A 19,042-nucleotide genomic window follows, 5' to 3' on the forward strand; every position below is an offset into this window, starting at 1 on the left:
TTAGGACAAAATAATGTTCTACTTGGATGAAATAAAACTTAACTTTTACTTTAGAGCATAAATTTTATTACAATAATAATATGAAAATGGAAATTAAATAATATATAGAAATTATATGTTAGTGTTTTGTGTTATTATAGATAAGTAGGTACAAAATTTCAAAACTACGATTTACAAATACTTTGTGGTGTAATGAATTCATCAGTGAGGAAACGGTTAACACGCATGTCGAGGTCTTTCTTCGCTGTTGGTGCGGTTGAACTATGAGGCGCGGATGCTTCAGGCGACGGGAGCCGTGGTTTAGGTGCTCTAAATTTTCGTGCTCTAGTCAATTGCCACGCGTTACTGCTGTTACGGAAACCGCCATGTACTAAACCGACATCTTTGTCCACAGTCGCTGGAATTGGTCTTGGGGTACTGGGGAAATCGAATTTAAATTACGACTTATGATATTAAAAGAATTGTAAATAAGTTATTACCCATCTACATACAAAACTTTCAGAACTACACAAGTATACGAATATGTAAATTACAATTACATATTTTAACGCAGAAACATCTCAGAAATTACAATTTATACTTACTAGCCTACTGCATTTGCCGTTCTTATTTTCGCAGGCGCAATAACTGATGGTAGATCGGTTGATATATTTCTTTTGAGTCCTGAAAGTAATATTAGTTATTTATTTTTTTAATCGTCATTATCACTCCATGATTAGTTACTATATTACTCGGGCCTCAGGCCTGCTGCTGTTATATTTAAAACTAGCTGTGCCCGCGACTTCGTCCGCGTGGAATAGTGACTGCATAGTAGTTACTACTTAACACACAATTATTGAGTAAACACGTCTTGAAACACGTACTATCATATACAACTAAATTATAAGTACTTATTACACATTATTATAAAGTTAAGAAATAAAATAAATAATAACACAAAAGAACTGTTAGTAAAATTTATTACTAAACTGAGCTAGGTATAAAACTTAGGTACAGAAGAGTTCAAAATTTCCAGGATGTGGTTATTCTCCCGCTCCCATATTCCTTCTACTTTCACAGACGTTCAACTTTTCCCTTTCACCCCTAGTAAATGGCAGAACCGATTTTGATCTAAACCATGTCTAATCATACCTATATATTATGTACATGTCATATCCTTTCGTTTGGTAGGTACTCCATTTGGATCATTTATCCCCACTATCACCCCTAAGGTGCCCTATATGTAATAAACAGATTAACCAATTTTGATAAAACATGACTAATTGTAATTCACACGTCATTTGATATGCCGCTTGATTATATTATTTGACCACATTCGATTATTCATTCCCACTTTTACCGCTATAAATCAATAAATGGATGAACCGATTTTGATTAAATATGCCTCATCATACTTCTCACGTCAGGTCATGCCCTTTCATTTGATATGCCACTTGGGTATATTATTTGACAACTTTTATTCCCACTTTTATACCTATCTATACATATAATAAAATCGTAGGAAAGTCAAAACTGTACATTGAATATTTTTTTAAAAGAATACATAATCCATGATCTATAATCGATATAGAAGCCAAAAATATAGTTTTTAGAATTTTTGTCTGTTTGTCTGTTTGTCTGTTTGTCTGTTTGTCTGTATGTTTGACCGAGCTAATCTCGAAAAGTACTGCATAGATTTACTTCAAATTTTGCATGAATATTCCTAAGAGGTCGGGTGAGGATAGTTTAAACATATTATCATGATATCACCTTCGGGGGAGGAGCTGTGAACCTTTATTTTTCTTACATATTCTGTGTACTACGACAGCGTACAATCTAAAGACTCATGTTTAAATGTTGGTTTCGAGTAAGCCATGCTATTATCTAGCTTTACAAAATAAAAACTATGTCATTTACGTAATTTGGGCAGAGAAACAGTTAAATGAATCTTAGCAGTATAAAGACAAATTTGAAACAGCGCCATCTATGAAGTGTTAGAACAAACACACGTTAACTATTGGAAATTAATAATCAAATGACGCATATATAATATGTTGTTTGACAATATCTAGATGGACACTATAAAAATTATGCCATTTAAGTAACTTGGGAAGAGAAACATAGTTTAAAGAATGTAAGTTGTATAATGTTAATTTTGTAACAGCGCCATCTATGAGATTTCGTAAAAATCAAATCAATTTAGATGTTAACACTACCGAATACACAGTTGGAAATTAATTAATAATTTAAATATAATTATGTTATTTATTTAACTCTTTAGCCCATATCTTCCCTTCCCTATAAGGTATATTTCGTGTAAATAATAAATATACTACATTTTTTAAAGTGAGTGAGATTTTTTAAAGTTAAAGTGAGTAAGTAAAACAAGACACCATTATCTACAGTTAATCTAATATTGATTGCGTTCATTAGTTACAATTTTAAAAATCTTTGTATTTTATAAATTTACTAGCTTACCGCCCGCGGGTTCGTCCGCTTTGTCTAAAACCTAATCACTACATAGTATAAAACAAAGTCGCTTTCCCTGTCCCTATGTCCCTATGTCCCTATGTCCCTTTGTACGCTTAAATCTTTGAAACTACGCAACGGATTTTGATGCGGTTTTTTTTAATAGATAGAGTGATTCAAGAGGAAGGTTTATATGTATAATAACATCCATTAAATAGTGGAGAAGTACTGTTATTTTTGAGGTTTCTAATGTGATGTCGTAAAAAATTACATTTTTTCCGCTTACATTGCAAACGCAGGCTGAACCCTACGAGTTTTATCAAAATAATATACTAAGTATTATACACATTGAAAAGGTCTACAGAAAAGTCCGCGATGGTATATGTCTATCTCTTATGGATAACCCACAATACCTTTTTTTGTCATTTACTTTTTACGACAAATAATGGCTAATTTTCGAAGCGATTTTAACCAATACAGCATTAATCCTAAACCAATTAAATACCTTGAATACATTGTTCATTTAATATAGATCTATATGGCCCTTTACACCGTATGATTTAAGTGAATATCTTCGAAGATATTACAGTTTTAAAAATTGCGGGACGTAGCGTTTGCGGCGGTACCGGCTGGCCGCCCGGCTATAGTATATTTTATACCCGTCCGAAGCCGGAGCGGGCCGCTATGTTATTATATACAACGTTCACAGTTTTTCTGTAGTGTATTTAGTATCAGCATTGCACCCGTGCGAAGCCGGGGCGGGTCGCTAGTATCCAATAAATGGATGAACCAATTTTGATAAAATATGTCTTATTGTACTTTACACGTCATGTCTTTCATTAGATACGTCACTTGAGTATATTTGATAAAATTCATTTATTTATTCCCACTTTTACCCCTATATCAAATAAATGGATGAACCGATTTTGATAAAATTTGACTAATTGTTTCTGACATGTCGTCTTTTTTCATTTGATATATCACTTGGGTATAACCTACATTAACAACCTACATTAACAACTAACATTCATTTTTTTCATTCCCACTTACCCCTATATAATATAATAAACAACTAATGTAACAAAAAAACGCATCTAATTGGTATTACCCGTTAGCGAGCTACGGTGGCACAGACAGACACGCAATACACACATAGCGGACATAACACCCCTCTTTTTGCGTCGGGGGTTAAAAATAATACCTACGACATAATTTCAAAGACCTTTTATATAGAAACTTTACCTAGAAGTAACCATAATGCTACATATTTGTGCAGGTTTTAGACTTATGAGCAAAAATCTAAATAAAGGTCCTTTGACCCCCCCTACTACCCCCTCAGCATAACCACCCCCCCCCACGCTTGGGGACTTTCGATATGATCATCTGGACATGTCAAGGAATAACTTTAGCGTATAATTTACGTAATAAAGTACCTAATTCATGTATAGAATGCCTTAGCAAATGTTCGCTGTGATTACTTAAATGGTCATAACTTTTTTATTTATGAACCGATTGACATGAAATAAACACTAAATGTTAAATGAAGCTTACCACAATATATTAGTGAAAACCGCATCTAAATCGGATAAGCCGTTTCTGAGATTAGCGTGTTCAAACATACAGACAAACAGACAAACCGACAAACAGACAAACAGACAAACAGACAAACAGACAAAAAATTTTTTAACAACAGTTTTGGGTTTGGGATCGATTTAGTAATAACCCCTGCTAATTTTTTTCTACATATTTTCATTGTACAGACACCACTTTTCTAGAATTTTATTATATGTATTGATAAAGATGACATCTTACTTAATTTATCACAATCTCAGATGAATAAAAACTTTACATTGGTTAAAGATAATTTTATTTTACCTGAATATTTAATTTTTTTGATTGCGCTACGATCTCTCCATTTTTGTGAGCACACGGGACACATTGAACGACGAATAGACCAGCGTGGTATATCCTCTCTTTCTGGAGAAGTTGGTTTTTGAAACGCAGGTATTTCTACTTGAGGCTATAACGAAAAGAAAATGGAACTATATAAGAGACAGAAATAGAAAATATTTTATGGATAGATGCAATTCATCCGAAAAATCATAAGAATTATTTTGAGAATTATAATGATTTTAATTCCCTATGCTCTCGTATTTTTTTAGGATTAAGTAATGATTTTTTTTGTAGCTGAAAATCATTAATTAAGTACCTATTACATTATGTAGGTGCTCATATTAATTTGTAGGATTGACAAATATTTTTTTGTGGCTCTGAAAAACATTACCAATTAAAAATGTGAAATAAAAATAATATTACCGGTGACGTAACAGAAGCTGTAAATGCCAATATCGAAGGTATGTCCATATCGCGACGTGTGGATATGCGCGAGAAACGTGAGCGGGAAACGCTGCGTTCCGTCATACGCATGTTGAATCCATGCATGCAGTATGGATCGTTCGATGGGTTGCTGTAAAAATATAAAAAAATGTGCATTTAAATTATATGTCTTATTCACCCGTAAATCTGTGGTTGACTTTGAAAATGCAGCAAGGTACAAAACCTAATGAAAATTTCAAATTCGAATATATAGAAACCTAATGAAGTTATAATTGCGACTAGCGCTTTATATTGTCAAAACTATACCTATACATAACATATACATACTACGTTAATTATTATTAATTACATATTTCACAGCCTTAGAGCGTATACGCATTATGCGGGTAGCCGCATTGCGGGTAGCCGTCCGGCTGACCGCAAGCACAATTATGTACGTAATATTCATTTCTATGCGCACTGTGCGGTCTGCGGTAGCCGCATCGCAGTGCGCATAGAAATGAATATTACGTACATAATAATTGTGCTTGCGGTCAGCCGGACGGCTACCCGCAATGCGGCTACCCGCATAGTGCGTATACGCTCTTAGACGTATTTTATCAGTCTGAACTGCGAATATCCTATCGAATAAACTTATTAACTTCTTCAAAGAGTAGGAATTGACCTGAAACCATGATACAAAATATTTTTGAATAGAAGACCTTTTTATAGTCCTATCAGCTTTTGTAAATGACTATATATACTTTTTATTGAATCACTTATTGCCGTTTGCCACGAATTTTTTACACGGCAAGGCAATTCTCATTTTAATATTCAATTAATCACAATTGCATTTACGAAATGTTGTAATCAATACACTGTTACTTAATAGCCTTTGTGTTACTCGGCTGTGGGAATATGAATTAATAGACATAATTTTATAGAGAGTGAAAGCTGCGAGAAAATTCAATAAAAACCTTTTTAAACAACCTTGGCTCTTATACTAGGTATTGTCTCGTTATAAATAGGAGTTGTTCATTATTCTATCATGGATTCGTTTTACTTCCTCTGGGGACGTTTTTGTTTGTAATGTACGTATCGTAAAAAATGGCGATGAAATCTTTTCCAGTATGCTCTATGTTAATGCTATCACACATTTACGTTTATTTGATGATATTGCAACATGGTTTGAATTTGAATTTGATGTAATTACCTGTAACCATGTACCACCCATATTTTTCGACTATTATGTTTAAAGAGACCATTTATATTTCAATTAAATAAGACCATTAAAATAATAACGTACATTTCGCCGTTTTATTATCCAACTTTGTGCTTATTTAAATCCTGCCTTTATAAACTATAAAATATAGCAGAATATGTTTTACAACTTTTACAAGATAATAAATGAATTTCTAGGAAAAATCTGGTAATTCAAGAAACTGATAACATTACTCGTCCACGTTTTCACTGGGTAAAGCAGGCGTGATGTCTTGTATTTCATCTCGAATTTCCTGGCTGCGTGATCGAACCATGTCCAAGAGAAGAGTATCCATTCCCCCTAAATCGGGATATCTGTCAACACAGATAATATTGAAATCTTTAACCTTTTTATATAAATTTTTGTAAACTGCATATCTTTAAATATATCAGTTTATGGACTTTATGGTAGTAATTAGGTACTTAATTATAGAACAGCCTTACAATATGCTTAGTTTAGTTACAATACATAGTCTACCTCCCATTTCGAAGAACTCGAAATTTTGATGTTTTACATAATATGTACTTATTATTAAAATAATAATGTTCCTACAGCCTATTTATAAAAACTCTCTCCTACTCGTGTAAATTTCTAGATAAAGATCAGCTCTAATGAATCATAGTTCAAGTGCAGAATAATAGAGTTATTTGATATTCAAATAGACATTAAGACTCGTGCTTCTATGTATTTATTTAGAGCACACCCCAGACGGCTCATAGACCGTGATATGATAACGATTGATTTGAAAAGGTAGAAATCAAATATTTTCCGAGACAAAATCACTTCCACTTTGTTATTTCACTCGCTACTTCTAAGAACTGTCTGAAGAACAAATATTTTGATAAAATATTCTTGGAATAATTAAATAATTGTAATGATTTATGTGCAATAAATCATTAGTAGAGCATTTTATTGACTAAGTATCAATTCACATTATTTCTTTCTTAGAGATTTATTCATATTTTTTTTATAGAAAATATAGCGACTAACTAGCTGATAGTAAAAATTAAAATGAATTACTCTGACGAGTCCTTTATTGCACCAAATTATCTTATATATAAAAATGAATCGCAAAATGTGTTGGTAAGCGCATAACTCGAGAACGGCTGAACCGATTTCGATAATTCTTTTTTTATTATATTCCTTGAAGTACGAGGATGGTTTTTATGTAGAGAAAACGTAAACATGTACCACGGGTGAAGCCGGGGCGGACCGCTAGTTTAGAATATTCTTTTATATAGCATTTTTTATTAAAGTTGTAATTATTATCTAGCTGCTGATCTATTCACACTCTACTTAGTTTTGGCTTGTTTTCCTAATACATACAACAAGTATGTAGTTATAAACATGTTTAGTTCCGCATACAGCAGATGTCTTGAAGATGATACGTTATTTTCTATTTATGCAACGTATTTATCTAGCTTCCGATATGGTTAATGTAAGCGTCGTGCTTATGTTATGCAATAATGCTATTTACTTACTGCTGACAGCTTCGATACGTGTTTTCACTATGCTGTGACATGAGGGACCTAAAGTACGGTGGAGTTGATATCGCAGAGATCGTGGATTCCTCACGACTGGCTCGTAGTTTAACGAGCAAGGAGGCGTAGGGAGAGGACTCATTGCTCATGAATGAAATACGGCGCGGCGGATCTTCTTTTGCCCTAAAATATAAACTATTGTAGAACCTTACCTATTTAAACAGACTTAAGAAATACACACAAACGAATGAACAATTTTTTATAGTCCTGAAGCTTGGGATAAAACAAGAAGGTATTTTTAACCAGTTTCCGATTTGCTATCTTACAATGGAGGTAAATACTAATCACTTCAGTATTTCCATATCTTAGGTTTTAAAAACATTGATTTAATGAAACCTTTTTAGCTAAAATCCAACACAAATTTATTGGCTCTACAAAGTATACCTACAAAACAAATAACTTTACTGCTCTATAATAACTTTAAACCGTAAAAACTTAAAATAGCTTTAAATTTTACTGAGAAAAACGTTCATATTTATTGTGGTTTCAGTGCTTATTGAGAAACACATCTCGTCGATTTCTGACATCCATGATTCACTCGAGTGACTCAGCCTGGAGGTAACATTTGATAGTCGATGCAACTTACGGTCCAATCAGTCTTGGCGAGAGGCATTACATTAGTTAGACTGAATAAATGGCATAAGCGGAACAGGTATTACTTAAATGTGTATGATATTTAGAGCAATACCTGTAGGTACCTAATGTGCAGCTTACGTATTAATTATCGCATTTAGAAATTATTTACTGATGGTGAAGGGTTTAAAACTCAGCGTAAGTACAGTTAAGTTTTAATGTAGGCTATTAAGTTTCTTAAACTATGCCGGAAATAAATTCAAAGTTAAAAACAGTTGATAAATTATTTTACAAGTATAAAAGTAAATGTAAGTTGTAACGGTCATCGTAAATGTTTTAATATGTTTTACAGTTGTCTGTTATATTTTATTATATGACGAGGAAAAACATTCGACATTGTTGTTTTAAATATACATACAAAGTTAAACCTCTCGAAGAATATAACTTTGAATATCGCTCTTTCCAATCACCATCTTTCTTCCAAGCCATTTGTACGGATCTGAAGCAAAAAACAAATGAGATACATCAGCAAGAATCCAGTATGTAAGTATCCATTCAATAGGACATCGACTTATTCATAATTCTGATTGCAGTTGCAATAAAACTACAATTTACACGAAAAACATTTTGAAAGGCGAAATTTTTTTCTGCAAAATAGAGCAGAATTGCAAGTAAGAAATATGTCTTTATAGCGCTTTAGAAATAACGTTTACTTTCATCTTCGTTTCTAATCATCATTATCATCAATCATAACTAATATTTATTAATTGTTCTGTGGAAAATAAGTTGCATTTTAAATATTATGTAGACGGCTATCTTATGTACTCCATTGAAATGTTACATTTTTTAGGCCTAACCTTGCATTTTTTAGTGGACGCAATTTTATGTTTTTGATGTGTAGGGGGGGTCAGTGAGTAGCTAAAACCAAGTTTGTGGGGTTGCCACCCTTGTCCCACGGCCGCCATCTTGAAAATAGCGGTTGAAATGGTTTTTACGATATATCTCTTAAACTATTTATCTGATAAAAAAAATTGTTAGCATTATTTGTTGCAAATTAAATTTTTTACAACTTTTGTCCAGTAACTTTTTGTCGTAGAACTATAAATAAAAAAGTTATAAGTGAAAACGTTCAGAAATTAGAGCTTTTTATATTTTTCAATAAAACTTTTTTTTATCATTTTACGAAGAAATGATATCAGACCATTTTTGTAGATTGTTTTTTGAGGAACAACTTTTATATACAACATTTTTTCATTACGTCAATAGCTCTCGCGTTATAATAAGCGCGTTATAATAGTTAAGAGTACTGAAAAATAGTACTCACTTCGGAGCGCTGTAAAATCTTAGCTATTTACTTAATGAAAAAATGTTGTATATAAAAGTTGTTCCTCAAAAAACAATCTACAATAATGGTCTGATATCATTTCTTCGTAAAATGATAAAAAAAGTTTTATTGAAAAATATAAATATCTCTAATTTCTGAACATTTTCGCTTATAACTTTTTTATTTATAGTTCTACGACAAAAAGTTACTGGACCAAAGTTGTAGAGAATTTAATTTGCAACAAACAATGTTAATAATTTTTTTTATCAAATAAATAGTTAAAGAGATATATCGTAAAAACCATATCAACCGCAATTTTCAAGATGGCGGCCGTGGGACAAGGGTGGCGACCCCACAAACTCGGTGATAGCTTCACACTGAACCCCCCTACACATCAAAAAAATAAAATTGCGTCCTCTAAAAATGCAACCCCAAATGTAACTTTTCAATGGAATAATGTGCCTCTTGATTATTTTGAGATGGTAATATGTATATATGTAGTATTCTCAAGAACAAGATACCAAATATGAACTTTATTTCAATGTCACTAAAGTGAAACGTACCAAATAAATAAATTTGGCAAACTCATACTGTTATTTTCAATTCTGGTAACCAATATAGCATTGTTTGAAAGTTGCTAGAATCCAAGTCAATGTTCAAAGTCGAAGGTCGTTAGAGTGTGGTGTCGCAAAACCGCATACGATTTGTACTTGTATTTAAAACAAACGAGTTAAATGATTGATAGTTATAAACTTAGCCACAAAAGAAAGTAGAGAGCAAATTACTATTTTATTTTGGCCAGTGTAAATATTTACTTTCGAAGAATTAATCAACATTACCTGAAGTTGGTAAACGTTTCGATTTATCGTAATTATCACTGCAAGTTTACTAAGTGTGCATTAATGCATTAGTTTAAAAAAAAATATAGATTTTATGTGCTGAAGGCATTACGAGGTAAAAGTATCTTTTAAGTTGCAAACAACCTCGTCAAGTTCTTGAACTATTTTGTGAAAGATACTTACTGCATTTCAATCGGCTCAGGAATGGCTAAGGTCTAAACTAAACAAATATTGATAAAATCTTAATAAAATATTCTTCTTGCAATCATTGTATAAATATTTTTGGTTATGTTTGAAATGTTCAATTTATGACAAACTCTGATCCTGACGCTATAATATGAAATAGGTTTTATTCAAATTGATAATATTGATGTGTGTATTGATATTGTGAGGTTTTTCATAATTTAGTTACCTAGGTACCTACTATTTTTATTTTATATTACATATCTACATTTAACAATATTAAATACAACAAATGGAACGTCGTAAAATCTTATTAAAAGTTTAAATTTTATTGAATAACAGAAATTAAACAAACATTAATATTGATGAATGAAAACAAGTATGCATGTACTGATAAGCCTCTTGTAATATAAGCAAATTACAATAATTCAAATGTCTAGTTGGTACTTATGTAAATTACTTCAACGTAACCAGAGATTATGTATTATGTTCCTTATTGTTGTCCACTTATCTAGTCCTGAATACCATTACATAGATTACTGTATATGAACACGATTGCCTTGAAACTGATCCATATAATGTAAAGAACTATACTAAGTTGTACGTATGTGTTATGTAAAACCACAAAGTTGAATCTAGATTAAGTTATAAAAAGTAATAAAGTTATTTACGTTGTAGTTTCATTAAAATTCGCAGTTAAAATTTGAATTAATATAATATTTTACGAGACTATGTATCTCTGTAAGGTTTTTTTACGATAAAATCTTTTGAGCTTGTAATATCAGTTAAATTTGACCCTAATTTGACCGTAATGTTTATTAAATAATGTTTATTTATTAGAAATTTTCATCGATTTGAGAACTTGGGAATTTTTTTCACTTTTCATGTGCATAATATTTTGTCATAAGTAAATATTTATGTACCTATTCATTATTTTTAGATGATCTTGATAAAAATGTGAAAATCATATAATAAAAAATATTCTTTCGTTTTCATCAATACAATAATTTCTGCTCTATCCATGCTCTCTATCATGGATAGAGCAAAAAACCCTTATGCATAAATGATGTACCTATGTGATGTGTGATTTTTATGAGTATACGTAGCTAAAACTTGGCACTAAATCTGTGAGGTGAGGATAGTTACCATAGAATTGCTAGTTAGATGGACAAATACTGTTACGGTTCCGTTAAGTGGATTGAGAGCGTCCTGAATCAATGTCAAAAATCTCGTGGGAGCGTTGCTGCTCATTGTGAAAGACAAACGAACATTAGTAAAGTGTCATAGCTTTGATACAGCGAGATTCGATAAGTAATTGGAAGTCTAGCTGTTTTGTTATGGCGCGGCCGCGGCGGGGGCGTTCGCAGTTCGCGCCGCAGCCGCCTCTAGTCATTGAGATTGCGAACAACCGCGCGCACGTCGCGCTCTGTCCTCACCACAGTGATAACGCGCCCTACTTTACCGATATATACGAAACCGATCAACGTAACTTTACATTTAAATTTATTTCGAATCGTTAAATTGTTTTTAAATTTCCGTCGAAATAACCGCTCACAGTGGACAATCGGCGCAGCTTCAAACCGGCTCTGTGACCATATGATCAGCCGGACCCGTCGAATTCGTGCCCTCTCGTAGTAACGATGCGGATTAACAATTGAAAAGTGCAACGAAAGACGGATCTGTAGGATGAGTCAGAGTTGAACTTTCTCATGCTAAAAAGTGTTCAAGTTTTGTGACTTTGCGGGAGATGTGATTGTTGACATCGAGATAGTGTGTAAAGTGCGATGGCTGGTGCTAGTGAGGAAGGGGTGGGGGTGGAGGATAACACGCCGGCTCCAGAAGCCCGTAAACGTGGGCTAGGCGGGTCTATGTCGTTGAGGACCCGCAAGCTGGGCCGGCGGCTTTCGCGCAGCATGTCTATAGTTGCGCTAAAGTTGCCGGAGAAGGCACAAAGCATCACGCGCACATCGACGAAGCTTATGCGCTCCGGCAGTAGGGACAAAAAGAACAGATCCTTCGAGTTGTCTGTTATTCTGCCGGACAAAACACAAAGACAGGTAAAAACCTTTTGCTACTAACGGCAAAATTATATTTGTAGAGTAGATACCACACCTGGTTCGTTTACAAAAGGTTTCCTGATGTTTTATTGTGCTACAATATTATGTATGATTCATTATCTATTGCAAATTTTACTTTTCATGAAAAACTTGTTGCAATAAGCGGGTATATAAAAATAGACACATGTTATGCTCTACATTTTCTTGTTAGCAACACAATACGTACATGGATAAAACTTTACCGTTTATGCATGCGGCTTTAATCTATTTCTAGCGGTAAATAATAGATTATTGGAAAAAGTATATATGAAGTGTAAAAATGGAAAATAATTATTCGCAAGGAAATGTTTACGTTCGATATATTCAAAGCACGTACGAAAAACATTAAATCGTATCCAAATGCGTTTTGCTGTAGTTTCGCTGCTGTCGCTTCGCCCACATCACTGATTTCTCCATTGATATAATAACGATCTACAATCACATTTGAATCCGTCAAGCATTGTTTGCCATTGTCATTGAACCAGGGAATTGCGCGCTTTACTCGACTATTGTTTGACTACCGGCCAATTGGCTGCTAATACATCATGATTTCATATTTATTTTGTATGACTATAAAATTTTATGAATTGTGTATTTTATCCCTTAGATCATTACTTTATGATCTAAGGTTTTATCCACAATGCATAAACCAGCTCTATATCATAATTTTTTGCACGTTATATGTTGAACTAGGTATTTACAAAATGCTTAATCTTTGTGATAGTAATTACCTAATTAGTTAATAAGTTTCAAAATCATACGGAAATTAAGGTTAAATAAAGTTCCGTAGTTACTGTACCGATTAATTAACACTTTTAAAGTAACTTCCTTTTAAGTAAAGGACGCATTTGATTCCGGCAAGCATTCATTTAATTGTTGCAACCAATTAACAACACTGTTATGTTAGAATGTATTAAATTTTTTAAATGAATGCAATGATTTATACCCCGGTATATTTTTTAGGGTTAAACATATTGTGTAATAAATACAATATATTAAGTAATACCTACGAGCGATATTTCTATTGAAGAAACAAATTATGTAGAGTCCCACTGTGTCCCACATAAAAATTGACGTTATAATCGCAAATTATGTGGCAAAGAAAAACTAATAAAACATATATAAAGATGGATTTTTTTTTAATTCTATGGTTAACCCTATCTGCAGGTACGCACTGTCCCTGAAGTTGGACTTTATACCTTCCATATTTTACCTGATCATATAATAATTTATGGTAAAACATAGGTGTGTCACTTTAAGTTGTCACCTTTGCGCAGATTTTCTTGTAATCAGTGTTTCCATGACATTTTAATGCGAGGTCAACATAAAAACACTTTAAACAAAAACAAAGGACTTTTTGCTTTATAAAAGATTGCATGCACTTTCAGTACCTAATGACCTGAGAGAATACTAATAATTTGTCTCGTTTAGCGAATAAAATACAATCATCTTGTACTTATCCCAATGAGGAAGGACGCCTACATAGCCTGTGCTTGATTGTTGTGGAATTGTGGATTCAGGAAATCACAAATCATCGCCACATATTGCTAGCAATTCTAAGCAATCTGTGGATGTCGTCGATCCAAAACAGTGGGTAATGGGGCCTAGATTGAATAAATTGGCATCGGTTAACGAGTGAAAGTGATGTCGCAACTCGAGCGCACTTCGTCAGTTTGGCGTGTGCATGTTAACATGCGGGCTATCAGCTACCGGCTTCCGGCTACCTGATGCTTCACTAGACGGCCTTATGATTCATGACGTCAATTATATAATTAGGAATACCTTCTAGAGTCACACCTAGTAAATAGCTTTTGGCGTCTGTTTATTTTGGCAGGGTATTTGTGATATGAGCGAAGTGTTTAATGTATGATCAATATTGCTCTTGTTTATATCGCACTAAAATATTTCTCGGCACGAGAATGCAAATGAACCATTTCAATATATATTTTCAAGGGTAAATCTTTAATATAACCTGTTATATGATCACATCGATAATAATAATTATTAGATTCACTTTCACTAGATTAGTGTTCTTAAACCGGTTTATGTCTAGACTCTTTACTAGGACCCTTCCAGCGATTTAATATTTCTTTACATAACCTTTAAAAGTATTGCAAATTCTAAAAATATTTAACGGCTCTTATTTTAAATACCTATTGATTTCACAGCTCGTAAAGCAATAAGAATGTTTTTACCGTCACTTAAATGTAATGTTACGTCTTAAACATACGTTTATTTTCATTCGTTTGCTCACTGTTAGTAAACATTAATCTATTGTGTTTGGAGTTGTGCCATTTTCATTGATCAGCAATTTCATTGTATGTAACGAAAGGACACTTTGATTAGATCATAATATTATGAAGCATTTTATAGAAGTGATGATAATAACTACAATTATATCTCTCTTTACGTAATAGTTGCATTCCATTTTGTAACTAACTTATTTGTTTTCGTAATTGCGATGTTATACATGGTCATAAAGGTATAATTTGGTTGATACTTACATTTTGACTTATAAAGGTTTCACTACGAATAGTTCGTTATTTTAATATCCAAGGCTACTTTTTGATGAACACTTTTTCTGAATCAAGAAGCTTGAACCGGTATAATCGTTAGCAAACTGGACATAGACTTTCCTATGTTTACTATCCATATACATAATTTTACTGTCTCGTAACTTCGTAAGGTAGTGGATAAAAACTAGGGATAAGAAACGTAAATAGTAAAACTGAAATCGAGATAACTTTTAAGGGTATAAAAACAGGCTTTCTTTATCGGTAAATAGAACTCGCTACCAAACTTGGTAATAATTAGCAATTTGCCCAATGCAGTTATCTTAATTAATCAAATCTTGGTTAAACGATTTATTGGAAAAATTTATCTTGAAATACGGAATAATCTGTAGGCTACAATTAGAAATAAATCGACACTATTTATCCTTACAAATGTTACACAAAACATGTCATTTTACACTTGCAATCTCCGTTGTATCACGTTGTAGGTAGATATATTATTATCTTCCTGTAATTATTAATCTTATCTTTAATATGGTATGCGCAGCACAACAAAACAACATTTGGTCATATTTTTGCATCATTTTAATTTTTACTATTCTGCCGTATAACGATGTCTCGTGTTAACAATGAACCACAATGCTTTGTGACATCTACGTGACTTGATTCTATAAATACGTGAATAACACAACACACAAAGAATGAAATAAATTACTTTTAAAAATCTTGGTTTGTTTTCATCATATTTTATATTAAATTAAGTAAACTGGAAGTTATTACATTATAAACTGATTTTTTTTTGTGTAACCATGTACAAACGGTTTATTTTATTGGGTTTTTAAGGAGCGTAGGTATGATATTATGTAATTTCCTTTCTTTTTTCTATCGTATATCCGTTCTTTTAAAGCTGACGAGGCATTTGCAAAGACATAACTTTGGAAATGTTCGTGTTGATAGCTTTTCTACAGGCGACCCAAAAGCTCAATTTGCCAGTTACCTAAAACTAAATACTTAATTAATTATTGAATACTAGGTAATAATATACGGATCACTGCTTATAAAATGAATTCAATTGAAGAACTTTATAGTTAAGCAATTTTAATTAAAATAATCTGTTGTGTTTTGTGCAATTAATTTTATCTTTTGTTACAACATTCAGGGGTCTTGTAATGGTTATAGCTGTTGGTTAAATCCATTGTGCAGTTGTCGTTATAATATATTCTTATAATTAATTATTATTTGAATTCAAATAAATGATTATCTGACAAACATACACCTACGAAATAACATTAATACTGGTAATCGCGAACTCTCACGTATAAAAATTCACAATAATGCTGCAAAATGTGTCTGACAAGTGTGAGACGCCGACGCGGACGCTTCAGCCTTCAAATGTTTGAAAATTATGGATTTCTGCAGATTGAGGCAATCATCATGACGTATCAATGACAATGATATAGGTTTTCTGAGCTTCTATTTTATTAAAAATTAGTTTATTAATTGCAAATATTCCATTTAAAAATGATAAGTATGCAAAAAAAAATGTTAATTGTATATTTCAACTCTATCGATTATTCAATTATTACACTAAAATTGTGATTCGTTTAATGCAGATTTTATTACAATAATGACTTGATATACTTTTTCTAGTATAAATACAGGAGGCAATCGATTGCGCAGTGAAGTGTAAACTCTTTGATGTTCAATGAATCATGAAATCGGTGTAGGCGATTCAACGATTTTCAGGGACAGGCCAAGACCACAAGTTCTTTCGCACACTTTAAAGATATCAACAATACTACTACCAATTGTTTAGACAAAAGCCCATCTGCTGCTGCATCGCCTTTTACTTCGCAATGTTTTCAATTTGCGATTGTATCATTATCATACTTGAGGACATAATATTTAAAATCGACCACGAATTTCCTGTAATAATTGTTTAATATGGTAACAATGATACAATTTTTGGGTAGGTTATTATTATATTATAACATGTTTCCAGTGGTAACAAATTATCAAAAGCATATAATCTGTTTTCTGGATAATATAGGAAAAATGCCGTAGGATAATTAATGCCCAATGCTTATTTTAAATTCAGTAATCATAGAAAGTATAATAGTAGTGGATATTATACAAGATTGAAAAGTCTTCCGTTATAACTTAGGTATAATGAAATGCATCAACGAAATACATATATAGATCACACTCGGCCAATTCATTATCAAAAGATTTTATTATCATACGTATGAAAGCAATGATGACGAGTTTATCGTTCATAAAAACACTTCGTTATTATTATACATAAAAATTATGTCTTTTTTTTATAAAAACTAGTTTTAGGAGAAATATGAAACTAGTTAGGTACATTTTAAAAATCTTTAGGCAAAGCCCTACGTATATTTTAAACTTTAAAGAGTTTAAAGTTTTCAACAGCCCTTTATAAAATGTTTACGTACGCAAATAAAATGTATATAAATCAGGTACATGAATCTCTAAAGCAAAGTTTACGTTAACTATGAGATTAAAACTTTATTTTTATCTACAGTTTGACGTCAGATAATCATTGAGCTGAAACAATACACAGCTGTAATAGCTTTTGTATAGTTTTTCAAAGTTGATCTCATTTCAAATGACTATGTTATTGTAGCGTTATTTCAATATTGTGATAGCATTAATCGTATTAAAAAGCGAAGCGAGGATTAAGATTAAATGTTTAATAATAACTAGCTGTTGCCCGCGACTTCGTCCGCGATTAGGTCGTTTTTCGTCATTCGTCGTTTAAAAAAAATACGTGACACTTTATTTTTGAATGTTCTTAATTATTGTCTCTTATAAAATTTAACTACTTACATTAAAATTGAACACTCTGATAAGAAAATCTTAAAATCTGAAGAAAACATGAATGAATGTGATTTAAATTCTACATTACTTAGTATCAAAATATAATAATCTAAATTAAATGTAGATTAACAGTTTGAGCACACCATTATAGAATATGTACTTAAGTATTAAATTACGTTAGTTAACATAGTAACTTTACTAAAAACACGATGACTATCTTTCGCGCTCGGTACCACAAACTAAGCATGTTTGTGGTAAGTGGCCCGCGTGACGCGTCACTTGACCCCCTGCGAGTTCCCCTCCGTTGCTATGCGAAAATACATTCGTTGCTCTATTTTAGGAAAAATTTGTAATACTGTGGCCTGGGCGTTATAACACGTCCAGGGAGTTCCTGAGTGCCGATATCACCATCTTGAGGAAAAGCTTCTAATGTCGATTTAAAACTGCATACATACGAATTAACCTGTTCTAAAATTGTGAAATGAGTTCAGTTTTAAATTTGAGAAATATTGATTTCTTGTATTCCACTATTCGTTGTAGTCGAATACAAAATATACCTATTTAAACAAACTTAGGTTGGCCTACGCCTCAAAAGGGATCCTATCAAAATATGGTAAAATTGACCTTGTATCTTAAAAGTAAGCATGAACGGACCTTCTGATAATTATTGAGCACCAAAGGATCATTTGAAACGCGCTACTATAAGAGCGAATATTGTCTAATAACAGTTTACATTGCACAGTATGTTCCTCTAAAAGTAGTGATTTCAAAGGTTCCGGTGTATCTTCAAATGAAAGCCGACTTCCTTACTACACTTTAAAGCATTACAAAAAGAACATACTACGCCTTTACAGAAGATGATCTGTAATCAATTGTGAGGTTATAAGCAAACCCACTTTTATATTTGTCAGACCACACCACCGAATTCGTAGATTGTTTACCTCAAGTCATTAAGACTATGACGAAATCTGTCTGCAGTAAGACGGGCCTCTCGCTATTCGTCCGTTTCCAGAGACCGAATAGTTTCAATTCTTAATCTTTCATTAAACAAACTTATTAATCGTTCTTGTCTCATATAATTGTAATATTCGCGTCCCTACTCTAGTC

At 32.5% G+C, this 19,042-nt stretch overlaps 2 protein-coding genes across 2 annotated transcripts in view; one reads left to right on the forward strand and one right to left on the reverse strand.

The window, feature by feature from the left end:
- Positions 1-28: 28 nt before the first annotated feature.
- LOC149481083 (uncharacterized) lies at positions 29-8,731 on the reverse strand. Its single transcript, XM_089706204.1, has 7 exons — positions 8,558-8,731; positions 7,507-7,689; positions 6,220-6,339; positions 4,765-4,915; positions 4,324-4,468; positions 585-663; positions 29-417 (listed from the first exon to the last, which is right to left on the reverse strand). Exons 1-7 carry the CDS (start codon positions 8,626-8,628, stop codon positions 165-167), a joined length of 1,002 nt encoding a protein of 333 aa, XP_089562330.1. The 5' UTR covers positions 8,629-8,731; the 3' UTR covers positions 29-164.
- A 3,129-nt stretch (positions 8,732-11,860) lies between these two features.
- The window catches only part of LOC149481084 (uncharacterized), a 112,745-nt gene continuing 105,563 nt past the window's right edge, over positions 11,861-19,042 (forward strand). Inside the window, exon 1 of the mRNA XM_089706201.1 lies at positions 11,861-12,542. Within this exon, the coding sequence (XP_089562327.1) occupies positions 12,270-12,542 (273 nt within the window). The 5' untranslated portion in view covers positions 11,861-12,269. The remainder of the gene's footprint in view (positions 12,543-19,042) is intronic.

The sequence above is a fragment of the Colias philodice genome, chromosome 17 (assembly GCF_061535455.1).
Source record: "Colias philodice isolate Cphi_HAF_F1 chromosome 17, ilColPhil1 Martin Lab GWU primary, whole genome shotgun sequence".
Lineage (NCBI taxonomy): Eukaryota > Metazoa > Arthropoda > Insecta > Lepidoptera > Pieridae > Colias > Colias philodice.